General features: G+C 54.7%; 1 protein-coding gene across 1 annotated transcript in view; it reads left to right on the forward strand.

Annotated features, from left to right (window-relative positions):
- Positions 1–16,029, forward strand: part of LOC102569420 (uncharacterized) — a 35,384-nt gene extending 19,355 nt beyond the window's left edge. Inside the window, exons 5-10 of the mRNA XM_059718111.1 lie at positions 4,839–5,019; positions 5,669–5,935; positions 6,685–6,951; positions 7,726–8,010; positions 8,462–8,749; positions 15,315–16,029. Coding sequence (XP_059574094.1) covers positions 4,839–5,019; positions 5,669–5,935; positions 6,685–6,951; positions 7,726–8,010; positions 8,462–8,749; positions 15,315–15,439 — 1,413 coding nt within the window. The 3' untranslated portion in view covers positions 15,440–16,029. The remainder of the gene's footprint in view (positions 1–4,838; positions 5,020–5,668; positions 5,936–6,684; positions 6,952–7,725; positions 8,011–8,461; positions 8,750–15,314) is intronic.
- Positions 16,030–18,041: the final 2,012 nt, after the last annotated feature.

The raw sequence follows: 18,041 nt of genomic DNA on the forward strand, positions 1-18,041 counted from the left end.
CCAAGTTGCAACATTGCGAACTCAATTACAATCAGGATGTGGCTTAGTTTGTGACGATGCATACTCATTTAAAGCCCCCGCAAAATGGGTATGTGTAAAGTGTGATGCCATTAAGCCGTGCAAAGGGAAATTTTCATCAAGTGTACTTCATAACAGCCTCACCTGTAAAAGCCCCCAGGGGGCCTTTAAGGAAACTTTGTCACAAACAGGCTTTTAGAAAACAATTAACCCTTGTTGTTTCCTGAACCATTGTTGTAATGCAATATCTACTTTACCTACATGACAATTCCTAAAAGCCAACCTCTAAATATAGTTTTCTAGCCATCAAACACCGGGGTAACACTGAAGTCACCAGTTTTTCTCCCATGGGAACTCTCAGCAGCTGTGGAATGAACAGGGGCAGTAGCGGCCTTAGGGGAGGGCAAACCAGGTGACCACCCCACATGCTAGGGGGTCCACATTTTTGCAGAGGTGAAGTTTTGTAAGGAAGTGGCTCTAAGGGGCCCCAAGTCAGGGGCCCCAAATGACTCTCTTTCCTCTCTGTAGTAAAGAGCTCCAGACTGTAGTGAGCATATAGCTCTGCTAGGGGGGTTGTAGAAGGAAGCAGAGCCTACAGGGAGTGACCAGAAGGGCTTATCAGCAAAGAAAAGCATGTCCTGCAGACAGACAGGTATGGGGTGAAATAAGACCTTGCACAAGTCAGGCTGAGACAGACTTTACAAAGGAAATGACATCAAAGAACAAAAGGTGCTTCTGCCACACAAACAACAAAAGTGGGACCATGATGCAGTAAAGAGGGAGTCGTCGTCTTCTTCTTCTTGTGTCTCTGCACCACATTTGGCCATTTTGTTACCCATTCTAGTACTCATTTATTGTACCTTCCCAGTCTTTCATTGTACATGCACCTTCAAGCAGTGGCATTGCAGTGGCATTGCAGTGGGGATTTTGTAGTCTGACGCTCTGTGCCACAGTCACAGGTGGTTGGAAAAATGGTATAGCCCCACTTCTCCATTAGTTCCTTGGAGCATCCAATTCTGGTACATGAGGGGTTGAGACATCACCAGCATCACCAATCATATTTCCTTTTATGACCAGGTAACCTGGACAAGGGAGAAGAGGTTGATGTTGTATATCTTGACTTAAAATAAGCCTTTGATCTGGTATCCCATGATCCCTCTTAGCAAAACTGGCCAAGTGCGGCCTCGGCTTCACCATGATCTGCTGGCTGGGGAATTGGCTCTGTGGTCGGGCCCAGAGGGTGGTGGTTGACGGAAGTCAATTGTCGTGGTGCCCTGTGACCAGTGGGGTCCCTCAAAGCTCTGTCCTTTGGCCAACACTAGTCAACATCTTCAATAATGATGTGGACATTGGTATCAAAAGCAGACTGGCCAAGTTCACCGATGACACCAAACTTCGAGGTAAAGTGTCCACACCAGAGGACAGGAGGGAGATCCAGGCTGACCTTGACAGGCTCAGGAAATGGGCAGACAAGAACCTGATGGTGTTTAACACCGAAAAATGCAAGGTTCTCCACCTTGGGAGGAAAAACCTGCAGCATCCTTATAAGGCTTGGCAGTGCGACGCTGGCTAGCACTTTGGACGAAAGGGACTTGGGGTCATGATTGACCACAAGATGAACGTGAGCCATCAGCGTGATGCTGCAGCTAGTAAAGTAAGCAAAATGCTGGCTTGCATTCATAGATGCTTCTCAAGCAAATCCCAGGACATCATTCTCCCCTTGTACTCGTCCTTGGTGAGGTTGCAGCTAGAATACTGTGTCCAGTTTTGGGCTCCACAATTCAAAAAGGATGTGGAGAAGCTTGAGAGAGTCCTGAGGAGGAACACGTGCATGATCAGAGGGCAGGAAAACAGACCTAATGACAACAGGCTGAGAGCTATGGGACTCTTCAGCCTGGAAAAGCACAGGCTCAGGGATGATGTGGTGGCTGCCTATAATTTTATCAGGGGTGCTCACCAGGATCTGGGGGACATCTATGCACCAGAGCGCCCCAAGGGATGACAAGCTCAAATGGTCACAAACTCCTCTGCGACCATTTCAGGCTGGATGTAAGGAATGTGGAAGAAATCAAACTTCACGTTGTGGTTGTATCAGAATTGACAGTGCCATCTTGGTTTATTTAAAGCTATACAAGTGATCACAAGGAGGGTTCTCAAAGGAACCCTGACCTCTGCAAGTTTACAAGCATATTTATACTTTAGACAGCAAGAAAAGATGAAGGGTTCAGACAAAGCAACCTTGAAAGAAACAGGAAGAAGTTGATCATTCGTTTGTCACACGTAAGCAGTTTACTTTTTCAGCAATCACATTGTTTTGGGAACAACTATCAGTTTTGGGTTTTTTTGGTTCCTGGAAAGGAGGAGGTTAACATCTGCACACAGACAAAACAAGGCATGAAGGTTTTTCCTTATCTTAGAACATTTTAAAACACATAGCATCAGCATCAGCATCTTTTTCTCTTCTCTTTCTCTCTCTTCTTAGTCAAGTAAGAGGCCTGGTTACACTTATTTCCACATTCCCCCCTTTTGGGCCTTTTTTGGCCCAACATATTAGATATTTATCGCCATGAGCCTTTTAACTTCTAATTTTTCTTTCTCTTTACCTTTTCACTGTTTTAACATACATATCACAAAAGTTGGTCCAATTAAGGGATAAATCAGTTATGGGCACCCTTGTTATTGTACTAGGAGGCAAGTGGGAACATACTCAACATTTAGAAACATTTAAATTCTTTGCATATTGATAAGACAGTTGAAGAAAAGCATTTTTGTGAGCATGCCAGTGTGGAAGTGATTTTTTTTTTTTACCTTAACAGCTTCTATCATCCCCACTTTGCTCACGTGTGCTATGCTATGGTGTATGTGAGCAAGATAGGGAAGAAGGACCGTTGGGGCAACCAGGTGGCCATCCAGGGAGAACCACAAATGGTCAGGGTGTAACACACACCCAGCCAGTCTCCACATATATTTTTCTGGTTCTGGAGTCTGATCTTGGAGGAGGGCAACGTCGTGAAGACTTGCCAATGGTGACTGGTTAGTTGAGATAGACAAAAACACAGGTGTAGCCTGGGGAGTGGAAATAGCCACAGCTTTGGCAGCAGAGTCTGCCAGAGCATTTCTATGTGTAACATCATCATAAGGTTTTTGATGATCTTGGCATTTAATAATAGCAGCAGCAGAAGGTAACTGTAAAACATTTAACAAGGCATTTACATATGGACCATTATTAATTTTGGCACCTCCTGACGTGAGGAAGCCTCTTTGCTTCCAAAATTGACCATAATCATGTACAATACCAAAGGCGTAGCGAGAATCAGTGTAAATATTAACAGAGGTACTACAGGCTAGGGTGCAAGCCCTGGTAAGGGCCACAAGCTCAGCAACTTGAGCTGAATACACATTGGGCAAGTGATGGCCATCTATAACATCATATTGGGAACATACTGCATATCCTGCAACAAGAGAACTTTTTGAGTTTCTTTGACACGATCCATCAACATGAAATACTAGATTTGGGTTTTGCAAGGGGGTGTCCTTTAGATCAGTGCGGGGCATTGTTAGGTGGGCAGTAACAGCAATACAATCATGGGGTTCACCATCTGAAGGAGTAGGCAACTGGGAGGCAGGGTTTAAAACAGGGCATCTAGTTAAAGTAATATTTCTAGCAGAAAGAAGCAAAATTTCATACTTAGTCAATCTAGCATTTGAAAGGTGTTGAGTTTTAGTTTTTAGTAAAAGGGCTGCTACAGCGTGTGGGACAGCAACAGTAAGGGGAGTAAGCCCCCAAGGTCTGGAATAGCCTGCCACCAGAGGTGGTTCAAGCACTTCTTTAAACACCTTCAAGAGAAATTTGGATGTTTATCTTGCTGGGATCCTATGGTCCCTGTTGACTTCCTGCCCCTGGGGCAGGGGGTTGGACTCAATGATCTTCCACGGTCCCTTCCAGCCCTAACGTCTATGAAATCTATGAAATCTATGAAAATCACATTTGCTGTGGTTCATCAGCCCCTCGTGCTAAGAACTCGGCTGTTTGAATGTCCATTTTTAAACTGTCAGGTATTTTCTTCAGCCTCCATTTTGACAGCTGTAGTCATGTCTCCTTGGGTGTGGCATCGAAAGTTTTGGGACTGGTGAGGAAGTTCCTGCCTGACTTCAGACCTTAGTGTGCTGTGGGATGGTTGCACAGCAGGCGTCTCACATCTTCACCTTTCTATCCAGGTAGGACGGGGTAGAGGTGAAAGATGATCTAGGGAGGACCCAAGGGCTAAGTGGGTGCTTTGCCTCTGGGGTCAGTGGTGATCCACCATAGATGCGACAGGCGAAGGAAGGGTGGACAACAGGGATGAGGGCTCAGATGTGGAAAAAGCCAGAACTGAAGAGAGACAAAGCATGCAGCATTTGATGCTCCCCTGTTGGAGGGATCAGTGATCGTTGTCTCCAGGCCTGCTGCGGCCCAGAAATGTGAAAGAACTGGCACAGCCATTGCAGGCTCTGGGGTGATTCTCTGGCCCCTGGGATGCACCTTTGGCAGAGGGCAGTGGGACAGGCCTGGTGGGGACACTGGGACAGTGGGGAGGTGCTGCAGGCTGGCATGCAATAGCTATGACAGACATGAACCTGGCCCAGCAGCACCGGGTCCTGGTGCTTGTGCTAGGCTCCTGTGCATACTTGACCAGGGGTGCAGTGGGATGGGGAGATCTTGCAGGCAGGAGCTCTGCCCTCACTCCAGCAGTGGCTCTGGGGAAGTCCTACCCCGTGTGTGCTGGGCTGACGGCTCCGACCCTCTCTTGGCAGGTCGTGGGGCCAGAGTCTGCTCCTAGAGCACAAGGCCAGAAGAGAGCCCTGTGGGCAGCCAGTCTGACCTCCTGGAGGGAACAGACCTCTGGGCTTCGTTGGGCAGGCTCAGGGTTGCTGTCAGCACCACCGGGCAGGAGGATCAGCCCTCACGTGCACCCATGTTGTGTCTTGTTATCATTGCAGCTCACGCCCTTGGCCTAGCTGGTGAGTCCTCTCATCTCTGATTTTCCTGCACAAATTCCAGGCTCCAGACCCCCTGGCGCCTGGGCATCCCTGGGCACTGGGGGGAGGCAGGGAGGAAGGGGAGCTGCTGAGAGACAATCCTACTGCCTCTGGTACTGGACATGTCCCATTCGCGGGAAGGGGAACTCCCATTATACTTCCCCAGTGCTGCCTGCAGCAGGACAGTATCCAGGCACTGGGGACACTGCTGCGGCCTTTCCCCACCGCACCCTTGCACTAGGCCAGTGTTTCCCAACCAGTGCGCCGCGGCACAAAAGTGTGCCATCAGAAATGAACAGGTGTGCCACAGAATTTTGTCATGGCAATGAGCTACACTGAGCTACAGTAGGTATGAGGATGGGGAATGCCTTAACAGGTGCGCCGTGAAAAAAAACTGTTTATGTAAGTGTGCCTTGGGCTGGAAAAGGTTGGGAAACACTGCGCTAGGCAGTAGCTGGCACTTGGCAGGAACCCTGGCTCCTTTGAGCTCCTTTGAAATCCCAGCCTAGGAGTGTAACCCTGGCCAGTGCCCTGGCTCTGTTCCCCGTGTGCAGGCTTGGGCTCATCCCACCCACCTGTGCACTGAATTCTCCTTTTCCTGCTCCCTCCCTCCCCGTCTGCCTGGCCCCAGCAGCTGCACAGAAGGCCGTGCTGACCCTGGACCCGCCCTGGAGCACCGTGTTTGAGGGGGACAGCGTCACTCTGACGTGCAGTGGATCCCGCTTTGCAGGAAGCACCCGCACCTCTTGGTATTTTAATTCTGGGGAGCATGTCTCTGAATCAACACAAAGAAACAGCGTCCAAATTAAAGCTGCACAAGTGAAAAACACAGGCAAATACCAGTGCGAGACCCGTGGCTCCACACGCAGTGACCCCGTCCAGCTGACTGTCTCTCGTGGTGAGTGCCCTCAGGTGGGCTCCATCCTGCTCTGCACCCACTGCTGGGACCCCCGGGCCTCCTGCGGTGGCAGTCAGGGACAGTTGTGTTGGTGCTGCCCCCCCAGCCCCCTAGCCCCCAGCTCCCTCAGGGCTCTCCAAGGCCCAACCAAGAAGGTCTCTCCAGCTGCAGGACAGACGCTATGGCATACTGTCCCAGTTTGCTAAAGACTCGGCAGCAATGGGACAGGTGCTTCCTGCTCTGGCAGCGCAGGGTTGTGGGGGCTGTGCCCATGTAGGGGGATCAGTCCGTAGGACAGGACCGTGTGCTGGGTTTGCTCCCAGGGCCGTGGTGTGGACAGGACAGCCAGTATGGCCTCTGCCTGGGGGAGCTGCCAGCCAGCGCCCTGTTGTGCTGCCTTGGGGAGCTGCCAGGTGGTGCCATGTCACCCAGTGCTGGGACTGGTCACTCATTTCCTGCCTGCCCCTTCACTCGGCCTGGTCTTGCCCCTTGGGCCGTTGTGTGACTGTCATGCCCCTGCCTCAGGGCACGTTCCTCTGATTCTGCTCCAACACTAGAGGGGACTCTGGGTTGTTTTCAGTGGGGCCCAGGGCACTTCTCTGGGTTTCTGCCCCTCCCTCACATCGGTGGATAAACTGCCTTTGTCAGCGTAGCCTGCAGCCCCCATCCTGCCGGGCAGCGCATGCCGAGGAGAGCAGTACCTCATGCAAGGGTCCCTGCAGCTCCTGCTCGCTGTGTCTCTCTTTCAGGCTGGCTGATTCTCCAGGCCCCGCATTATGCAGTGTTCGAGGGGGACCGCCTGCTTCTGAGATGCCGCGGGTGGAGGGGTGGTGAAGTGCATGGGATGAAATACTACAGAAATGGAGCAGAGATCACACCAAGGCCTGTTCAGTCCAGTTATACTATTGATCAAGCAAAGACAACAGACGGTGGCAGATACCAATGTAAAGGAGAAGTGATATATGGTTCTGTTTATTATCCACGTGTCTCTAATGAGGTGCTGGTTCTTGTCCGAGGTAAGGCACTGCTGGGGGTGTTGGGCCGGGCAGAGATGAGGCAGCCCCAGGGTGCAGGACAGGAGGGCGCTCACCATGGGAGGGGGAAGGATCCCTTGGGCTGGATTGCCCCCGGTGCCTCTAGTCCCATTGCAGTCTGCCCCTGGGTTCACTGTGGTGCCACCGCCCTGACTGCAGCAGAGCCGGGCCAAGGGGGAGGTGAGACCAGATCAGAGGCCCTGATCTCCAGCTGTCCGAGCAGAAACCTCAGCTCTAGAGATGGGGACAGGCAAAGCACGTGTGGTGGACAACAGCGCGAGAGCGACAGTGGCACAATGAGCGCTCATGCAGTGCCCACCCTACGTAGCAGAGGGAGCAGCATGTTTCCGGCGAGGCTCCTGATGCGGTGACCAGGGCTGAGACTTGCACTGGAGCTGGCCCTGAAACGCGGCTCTCCCCACAGTGAAACCCGCCCAGCCCCACACCCAGCCCCAGCCCCACACGTCACACGGAGCCGACCAGGGGGCTGAACTGCCTGGCGGCTCTGGGATGCTCTGCCCTTCCAGCAGCCAGAGTCCTGGCCCTGCCTCCCCTTGTCCCGGGTTTGTGGGACCGTCCACGGGATAGACACATTTTGTCTCCTGAGCCTAGATGCTCGCTGTGCTGTTCGGGGGCTTGTGGAGCAGAGGTTTGCAATGAGGGGACAGACTCCCTTGGCTCCTGGGACTCTCCTGAGCCTGCCCATGGACTCTGAGACTGAGCGCTGTGGGGTGACGCAGTCTGGTGTCTTTCTAGAGCTGTTTTCTACACCCGAGCTGAGGGTGGCCGGCTCAGCTGAAATGAGAGAAGGAAGCTCCCTGGCCCTGAGCTGTGTCACGCAGCCCAGCCCTGAGAAACCTGACCTACGGCTTCAGTACTCCTTCTACAACAACAGCACGGTCGTGAGAGAGCCAACGAGCTCCCCCGAGTACCAGGTCCCAGAGGCAGGGCTGGCAGACTCGGGACCCTACTCCCATGTGGTGCAGGCGGTGACCTCAAGTGTCCAGAAACGCAGCCCTGAGCGAGACATCGAGGTTAAACGTGAGTGTCGGTGCCAGGGATTGTGGGCCAGGGTCTGTGGATCCAATAGGACAGGGGTGTCGAGCTCTCCCTGGGCCCCAGCCTGGATCTAGACCGTGGAGGCTTCTCCCAGCCTGGACCCATGGGCACAGTAGCAGCTGTGGTGGGACCGCATTTGGGCAGCAGCTGGGGGGTGGGGGGGTGGGGGGCAGGCAGCCTGGAGCTGCATTTGGGCATCTTCTGTTGTGCCCTTTGCTCCAATGGCTGCTGTGCTGGGGCACCTGGGCTCTGCCCCATGTAGATGTGAGCACAGGGCTGTCATTATGGGGTGCCTACAGGAGCCCCCCACCTCCCATAACTGCGGTGCACATGGGGCCACCAATCCTGACTGGGGCTGAGCCCCCTGGACGTCCCTGCACCCCGGGACGGGGTCAGTGCAGCGGGTCCCACTCCCCTCTTGGTCTCCCCACAGGAGTCCCCGTCTCTGGAGTCACCCTGGGGGTGCAGCCCCGCAATGGGCAGGTGGTGGCAGGGGAGTGGCTGGTGCTGAGCTGCTCCGTGGCTGCGGGCACGGGGCCTCTCGCCTTCTCCTGGCACCGGGAGGGCTCTGGCCTGGCTCTGAGGACAGAGACTCTGCGCTCACGGAGGATGGACTACGAGATCCCTGCTGCCATGGAGAGCGATGCCGGGGAGTATTACTGCGCTGCCTCCAATGGCCATGACCCCGTCCTGAGCCCACGGGTGATGGTCACAGTGTGGGGTGAGTGGGTCCCAGCTGACGGGGGGCTGGGGCCGTGTTGTTTCCCTGGGGAGGACGTGACTCCCGGCAGCCCTGGGCCCCGTGGGGCAGGTGCTGGTGGATAACGGTGCTGGGGCCCAGGCTGCTGGGAGGGGAGGCGGGAGGCCGCTCCGCGCAGGCAGCGCCACGAGGGAGGCGGCTGTGGCAGCAGGAGGCGGGGGGCAGCGGGGCGTCCCTGCAGGGTGCAGGGGGGCAGCACCCACTTGTCACCGCTCTGGTACCACGGGGGCTCCTGGCAGCCAGGTCTGGGGCCACGTTTTCATCCCATTGAAACCCTTCATCTTCCTGAAGAGCATTTTGTGGCCACAGCGAGAAATATCTCTGGAGAAATCCCATGTTGGGCTTTTCTTTCCCCTCAGCTCTCACTTGTCTCTTCTTGCTCGCCCTGGGCAAGTGAGAAAGTGCAATAAGATAGAGTGAGGAGCCGTGCTGGAGTGCTGTTCTGGGTGTGATTATCCAGGGAACGAGCAAGAAGCAAGATGTTTTTGCCAATGTCTTTTCTGAGGCCAACCTCACAGTTGGGAGCGACGGTAGAGAAGTTTGGGGGCACAAAATGCCCTCCCTTAGCTCTGAGAAAGCAATACAAGCCACCTCAGCTAAATACGAGGTAGAAGAGATGCTGTAGCAGCCTACACACTGCCCTGGGTGTGTGGCCCCAGCCCCACGTGAGAGGCCAGAACGCCCCATAGCAGGCGTGGGCTCCACACCAAGGGTTGAAGTTCTCAGGCCTCAGAGCAAACCCGTCCCCTTTCCCGGGAGAGTATCAGAACTGGGATTTGGGCTTTGGAAGTGCCCAGAAGCCCCCATGTCTGGCGCTGCACAAACTTGGACCCAAGGGCCAGCCCTGCTCCCAAGAGCTGACAGCTGTAGTGAGCAAACGCCCCCTCCCTCGTCTTCCTCCCAGCTTCCTGGGGCAGATGGAGCTGTGACGTGCCCTGGTCTCTCTGTCAGCCCCAGTGTCCCTGCTTGTCCTGACCCTTCATGCAGATGGCTTCTGGGCCGCCATCGGGGATGCAGTGGAGATCCTGTGCAAGGTGCTGCAGGGCTCACCTCCTGTGGTCTATCGGTTCATCATGAGGGAGTCCTGCTGGGGCCCAGGACAGTCAGTGCTGGCAGGCTAGGGTCTCTCACCCTCACCCTGACATCCGAGAGTGACTCTGGGACCCCCTAGTGTAAGGCTGTCAGTGGTGCAGCTGGCAGCCGCCAGCGCAGCGCCCCCTCCCACCTCGCTGTGCTAGGGTACTGGGGGCTAATTGTGTTAACCCAGATGGGAGGTGTCCTGGGGTAGTGCAGCACCCACAAGTACAGCCCTGAATGGGAGCAATGCCTGCACATTGACACAAGTCACTAATCATCCCTGTACAGTCCGGATGATTGTTCCCCTTTTCTTCAGGGTGCAGATCTCTTCTTTATGTAGCTGGTCTCTTCCAAAGGCTGAACTCAAATCCTTTCCTCTCAATCCAGTCGGCTAAAGGACCAGGCAGAACATCCCACAGATAGTACAAGATCCGGGTGGTTTCATAGGTGCCAGCCTGGCTGAACAAAATGTCTAGTTCCAAAAGCCTCAGCACGGGGTGCTGGCAGGCGACACAGAGCCCCTGCCCCATGGCGCTCCCTCCCTCACTCCACTACCCCACCTCGGTGCAAGTGCCCTGCTAGGTCCCATTTACTCTGTCTGCATGGCCAGAGCAGGGTGGCTCCCTGCACCCTGTTCTCTACTATGGCTTCCTCCTTCCTGCCCCATTCAAACCTCTCTTCTCCTTGGGAACTGGAGCTGTGGGCAGGAGCCCTCCCCTCTAGCCTTCTGCTTCTGCCAGCACTCACTCTGTGCTGACACCCTCTGCCTTGTGCTTGCAGTGCCCGTCGCTCGGGCCACCATTTCCACAGATAAGCTGGGCCTGGCACTCATAGTGGGAGAAAGCCTGAATCTCAGCTGCTCAGTGCAGGTGGGAACAGACCCACTGTTCAGATGGCTTCCTAATGACCAGGACCTGGATGCGGCTTCAGGGCCGGTCCTGGGGCAGGGTTATGATCAGCTGCAGAATCAGATTCAAGAGCCCAATTCAGGGCTTTGCACCTAGCCTGGATTTCATGGTGGGATGAGATGGGGATGGGCTTTATTTCCAGGTGGGATCCGTCCTGGTTCTGGTACCTCCGAGATCCCAGCCTGATCCTCACAGGGCATAGCTGGGAAGGAGGTTCTGAACCAAAATGCCTTCAGTAGGATCTGAGTCCCTGACTGGAGCCTGCTCCCTTTTGGTGGAGAGGGGCAGGGGACCATGGGGTCAGCAGGGTGGGCATGATGCTGTTAGGAAAGCTGGGAGGTGCTGCAGGCTAATGGCAGAGACCAGGCCCTGCACAAATTGTAGTGGCCCAACCCGCACGTGCTTGACACTCTTGGCAAAGGGCAAGATCCCTTTATGCTTATGATCCCCAGAGCCCATATTGCTAGGGCTGTAAATGGGTTAGGAGGGGCATCTGGAGAGCAGGAGAAATGGCCTGCAGTGGAAGGGAAGTATCAGACTGGAGCGGGGTGGTCAGAGGCACTGCTCTAGGGTCAGTCTTGAGACCAGGATGAACAACTTTGGCACCGAAAGAGAATGGTGTGAGGGAGCTCTGCCAGTGACATGGCACAGGGGCACTGTCAAGAGAGGAGGATCCCAGGGTGCATCAGTCCATCACCGAATGGCTGATCTGCCAGTGCGAACAGCTCTGGAGAGGCCAGTGCGATGCATGTACCGGATGTCTTGGGCAGGCGCTGCCAGTGGAGACAGGGAAGGATTAATGCTGTGGCCCGAGGCCCTGGTGGCCTCTTGCCTGGGGGTGTATGTGCAGCCCTGGTCACCGCGGGAGGGCTGAACACAGACCAGCAGGGCAGGGCAGGGCTGGCGCAGCACTTGGGGCGTGGAGTGCCTGTCGGCAGAGAGCTTGGGTAGGTCAGGTGCTGAGGACACATGCTGGACGTGGGCCTCGCACTCCCTGTGAGCTACGCAGGGATGAGCATCAGGGAAGGACAAGATCTACTGAAGGGAAAGGTGGGGTTGGCACAAGGCGGGATGGGAATAAAGCAGCAGGAGTTGCGGTGGCTGTGTATGAGAAGGCAGGTCCTGGCCCTCGGAGGTGTGGGGCTCTGGAGCCGCCATCCATCAGAGCAGCGGGGCAGCAGACTGGCTCAGGGTATGTTCCTGGAGGATCATGAGAGATGCTGTCTGCAGCAGCAGGGACTGGGTGCATGGACTCAGCGAGCACCTCCCTGCCGGTTGGGGTGCAGGTCCTTTCTTTATGTAGCTGGTCTCTTCCAAAGGCTGAAGTCAACCCCTTTCTTCTCAGTCCAGTCGGCTGATTGACCAGGTGGAACATCCTGTGGATAGTACAAGACCTAGGTGGTTGCGTAGGTGTCAGCCTGGGGGAATAAAACATCCGGATCCAACAGCCTGATTTTTTCCAGGCACGTTGCTCTTGTCCACTCTGATCTCACTGGTGGGAACAGGAAACATCGCCTGCTTGGAGAGCACAGGGGTCCTTCTGCTCTAAACCAGCTCTCTCTTCCTGTAGCAATGGTCACGGAGGGGCTTCCTTGCTAGGGCTGGGCCACCACTTTGGAGCCCTGCAAGCTGTGCGTTAGGGGCAGGATGACTCTAGGGCAGCTGACTATGTTGGGTGTGAGGGACTTCTCCTCCCCTGCCATCTCACCCTGCAGCAGGAGGTCTGGGCACCACTGCCGCTGGAGCCAACACAGCTGCTCGGAGCAGCACAGCATGGGGAGCTGGCAGGTGACACAAAGCCCCTGCCCCATGGCGCTCCCTCCCCTCCCCCCCCCCCCCAACTACCCCACCTGGGTGCAAGTGCCCTGCCAGGTCCCCTCTAGTCTGTCCCCATGGCCAGGCCAGGGCAGCTCCCTGCAGCCTGTTCTGTATGGTGCCCCCTCCTCCCTGCCCCATTCACTCCTCTCTTCTCTTTGTGAGCCGGAGCTGGGGGCAGGAACCCTCCCCTTTTGCCTCCTCTCCCTCCAGGCTGGTTCTGGGCTCATGCCCTCTCCCTTGTGCTTACAGTGCCTGTGACTGGGACCAGTATCATCAGAGATAAGCCAGAGCTGGTGCTCACAGTGGGAGAAAGCCTGAATCTCAGCTGCTCGGTGCAGGCGGGGACAGACCCAGTATTCAGGTGGCTTCACAACAGCCAGGAGCTGGACGTGGCCTCAGGGCTGGGCCTGCTGAGTCCTGTGGGGCACGTCCTGTATGTGGAGTCAGTGCAGCTGGGCCATGCGGGGAATTACCAGTGCATCGCCAGCAACCAGCTCAGCCTGGAGAGAGTCTTCCAGGTCTCCAGCGAGATTCTGGCTGTCACTGTGAGAAGTAAGGCCTGGGCTGGCTGAGGGACAGGCTGGGTGGGGGCTGAGGTAGGACCTAGGTCAGGGTTACAGCCAGCTGCAGAAGCAGATTCAAGACCCCGCTGGGGTTTTGCACACAGCCTGGGTTTCATGGTGAGATGTGATGTGGTTGGGCTGTAGTAGCAAGAGAGCAAGAGGGATCCATCCTGGTACTGGTACCTCTAAGATCCCAGCCTGATCCTTAACCAGGCCGTGCCTCTGTCTCACAGGTCGTAGCTGGGAAGGAGTTTTTGAACAATAATGCCCTCAGCAGGGTCTGGAGCCCCTGCCTAGAGCCTGGTCCCTTTTGGTGGGGGTGAGGTGGGGAGTATGAGGGTAGCAGGGAGGGCATCATTATGCTGTTGGGAAAGCTGGGAGGTGCCACAGCCTACTGACAGAGACCAAGCCCTGCTCAAATTCTCGTGGTCTGGCCCCCACGTGTCTGACACTTAGCAAAGGAGCACTGCTTCTTATGACCCCCAGTGCCCACAGTGCTAGGGCTGTTAAGGGGGCAGGAGGGGCATCCTCAGGGGCAGGAAAAAGAGCCTGCACTGGAAGGGAAGCATCAGACTGGAGGTGGGTGGTCAGAGGTGCTGCTCTAGATCAGTCTCCAGACCAGCGTTACTTTCCATGAACAACCTTGTCACAACCTTGTGCGATTAGCCAGGCTCCTCCAGCCCCTCTCCAATCCAGCCATTGACCCGTTCCTCACCAGAGCAAAGCACTTTCAACGCAGGACATCAAACCAAACAATACAACCACACGATCATCACACCCCATCAGGACTATGCTTCTGGTGTAGCTGCCATAGCAGCTAAGCTGTGCAGGGCTGCCCTGGGCAATGATGGGCGCTCTGTTCCCCTTGTCGGATACAGCTTTTCCCCCAAGCTGTGATTCACCTCCAGATCATTATTGCTGCCATACTGCAACAGCCACCGGGTCAGTCATATACAGCCTGGAAGAATCTTACAGGTGTCTGAGGAAAGAAATGATCTGTAGGTTAGTCCCATCCCAAGAAGAGTAAAGTGCTGGCTCTTGGAAGACATTCCCTGAGGGCTTTTCAGCATGATATGGTGACTGCTGACTCAGGCAGTTTTTGCTCTTTACCTTGCTCTTCCTTTCCCCCCTGTCCTGGACCCGATGGGTGTGAGGGGCAATTTCTGTGGGTGCTGCACGACTGCTGGCAGCTGTAGGACCTGCTCACTGTAAATGTGTCTTCCTTGGTTCTTGTGGAAGTGCTCCCCTAGAGCATGGACGGGAGGGGGACAGAATTTCCTGCAGGGAGAAAAGGCAGCCTTCTTCCATCTCCTAAAAATGAATGCATTTTGGGGGATTGATGTTCTCCAAATATCACAGGCCCTCCTGTCTGATCCCCTCCATAGTGTGCAAGTATTGGGAATGTTACAGATCCTAAAGGGAGGCGCAGGAGAGGGGGACCCTGGCAGAGGCAGCATGTCAGGGGACAGAGGGGATGTGGGTGCTCTGGGCTTGACATTAGGGAGTCTGAAGCCAGGGAGTCAGGAGCAGGCAGGCTGAGGAAGCAAGTGTCCACACGAGAGCAACAGGCCATGGAGTCAGGAGCACGGGGCCAGGAGCCAGGGGATGGGGATCCAAACTGGGGGGAGTGCCAAGGAGCCAATGGGCGGGGGCAGGAACCAGGAACTGGGGATCAGAACGGAGGAACCAGGAAAGCAGGAACCACAAACCAAAGTGCGGGAACGAGGAGCCCGAATCTCTAGGGCAGGCAGGGAGACCCCTGCGCTGCGGAGCAGCCCCCAACACTGCGGGAGATAGTGCTTGGAAGCAGGCGGTCATGCCCACTCAAGTGACTGGGACCAGTGGGGGCTGTGGCAGCTGGCTGCCAGCCCCGCTGAGATGGTCAAGGCAGCTGGGTGTAGGCAGCCAGCCTGTTTGCCACCCTGACTCCTGGCATCACACGGGCAGCTCCATTTGTGGAGGGCTACTTGGGAGACTTCAGCAGATCACAGGGATGGGCAGCAGTGGCCTTTGCATTACAGCCTGGTGGCTGGACCACCCACCAGACCTAAGCCGAGGAGTTGGGAGTCTGAGCTCTGGCCGTCTGAGTGCGTTTCTGTTTCCAAACTGATCTAACTCCTCAACATGTATTGATCTATCCATATGTATCCTCTTCCCCAGCCCAGATCCCATCGCTGTCCTATTGCCAAGCCAAGGGGCTCATCCTGCTGGGGCTGCTAGCAGTCCTGGTCTCTGGGATCATCGCTGTGCACGTGCTCACTGGGAGGAAGCAAAGACGTGACTGAAAGGTGGAGAGCTGTGGATGGGACAGTGGTGGAGGCTGCTATTTTGAGTATTCCCCAAACCCCTCACTGTGCTGGTAGTCCTGGAGTGTCGCCGAGGCAGAAGTGGAAAGTTGTATACCCTGGACAGAGATGCCAGGAGCCCGTCTGCGCTTGCTCTGCTGTGTACAGGCTGCTGCCCCAGTGTCCCCCCTTCTATGCACTGTTCTGGCCTGGCACATTCATCAGCTCTTGTGTGGACTCACATGCACGGGTTTGATTTCAATTTTTATAGTTAAAGTGCTTCCAAGATCCAAGCCTAAGGTCCGCTCCTTGGGCTTCTGCTGCATGAGAACACAAGAACTACCACTTACTGGGTGACCACAGCTCCCTCTTGCCCAGTCTCCTGTGTCTCAGCGGCACAGGGAGCTGGGTCTGACCAGGGGTTTTTCCATCGTTCCTCTCTCACTTGCAGCCTCCAGCGCTTAAGGTCTGGGATGTTCTCATTCAGAGGCTGCACCTCTAACTCTTATGCTTAATAGCCACGAATGCACCTTTCCTCTGAGAATTTGTCCAGTCCCTTTTTGAATCTGGCTAAACTGGCAGTTCATGGCTCATTGCTATGGGCACCTGGCTCTGGAGGAACATTTCATAGGGAGCAGCAGGGCCCAGTGTAGAGGGAATGATAACATGTGCGGGAGTGATGAAGGGTGTACGGGAAAGCAGGACAAGAATGGGGAGATGGTGGTGGCGAACTGGGGGGATGGCGGTAGTCGGGCCTCCTTGCCCAACCTGGAGTCCATGGCTGGGGTGGCTGGCTAGACGTCCTCCAGGTTAGTGCATGTATGCTTCTAGGATGTTCAACCCAAAACTGCTGCTCTCTGGTTCTCAAAGGAAAACACCCTGTGAACTTTGGGGGCCCATGGAAGTCCTCCGAGATGTTCAATGCTCAGAACAGAACACACCCAACAGGGCGAGAGGTGACGTCCCTTGTTTTTGCAAAGATCCCTCAATGCCTGGCGTAGCTTTGAATGTGTTGATGGGACCTATTGAAAAATTGGGTAAGGGGCCCTGACACCCACCGTAGCCACACAACCCTGAATTTGGGGTGCAGCCATTTAAGTGTTCTGCTGAGCACCCCATTTTTTGCTGCTGAACGCATCTCATGGAAACAAGGTAAGGCTTGTAGACTAGGGGAAATTGGGAGTGCAGTTTTACTGTTTGCTTCTGTCGCCTACCTCTGGATGTGATAATGGGACCTATTGAGAAAATGGTCGCAGGGACCTGACACCCACATTAGCCACCGACCCTGAATCAGTGTTCACCCATTTCAGTGTTGTGCTGAGCACCCACATTTTTTGCCACAGCAGGCATGTCATGTAAAAAGTGGGGGGGTGGGAGAGTGTAGATTTGGGAAAATTGGTCCTGTGATTTTACTGAATGCTACTGTGGTCCTGGATGCCCGGCATAGTTCAACCAACGCAATCTTCAGCCACGCAACACACCCTAGCTGTCAGTACGTGCAATTGGAGATGACAAACACAAAATGTTTTGTCTGAAGTATTCATTGAACTAAGAAAAGCAGGTCAGCACAAGATTGATCCATGTGGGGCTCTGCAGCTACACCTGGTGTGCTAAAACAGTCATTTCACACAAATACCTCCACATTACACTGAAAATGACCTGCAAGTACCTGCAAACGGTAGCCACACCTGGTGGGCAAGGGGACTCACCACATAAAACCTGAAGTGATGCCAGGGGGAAAAAAGGGGCTCAGAACAAGTAATTCTGTGCATTGCCATGTATGTAAGACAGATACATGGCCACATCATTGCAATATGCTACATGTCAAACTAACCTATACTAGGATGTGGTTTAGTTTGTGACAATGAGAAATAATCTGAGACACCCAAACCTCACATACGTGTAAAATGTGACACCATTCAGCTACACAAAGGGGGATTTTTGTCACATTTACAAAGCAACATCATGCGTACAAGTGCCCTAATGCTCCTCCCAAGTTGTTTGTCCAAGTTTCCGCTCCTTGTAAGCGCCCTCTTTCTGTTGAAGCTCACCAAAGAGTCCTCTGCTCAGCCAAGCTGGTTGCTTGCCACATTTGCTAGTCTTCCTGCACATTGGGATGCTTTATTCCTGCACCCTCAGTAAGGTTTCTTTAAAATACAACCAGCTCTCCTGGACTCCTTTCCTGGATTCCTCAGACTGGCCTTCCAGGGGACCTTGCCCATCCATTCCCTGAGATAGTCAAAGTCTGTTTTTCTGAAGTCCAGGGTCCATACTCTGCTGCTTTCCTTTCTTCCTTCTGTCAGGATCCTGAAGTCCAGTTAGGCAAGGCTGCAGCACTGACTGTTCACACAGCCGCCCACCCAGCAGTGGCTGCACCTGGGTGCTGGGTGGGAAGTGTCCGTGAGGGTACAATGCACCCTGTGTCTCTTCCTGGGGTTTGTGCGGTACCGGGGCCATGTGCCGAGGGAGCTCCCCACAGAGAAACGCATCGCCCCAGTGGCCTGGTGCCTCCCTGCTACCTCTGCACACATTCAGCTGGCAGTGGCTCCTGGCACTTGATTAGCTGAGAAAGTCACAGCCCAGGGGAGCCAAATCCCTGCCA

The sequence above is a fragment of the Alligator mississippiensis genome, chromosome 15 (assembly GCF_030867095.1).
Source record: "Alligator mississippiensis isolate rAllMis1 chromosome 15, rAllMis1, whole genome shotgun sequence".
NCBI classification, from domain to species: domain Eukaryota; kingdom Metazoa; phylum Chordata; order Crocodylia; family Alligatoridae; genus Alligator; species Alligator mississippiensis.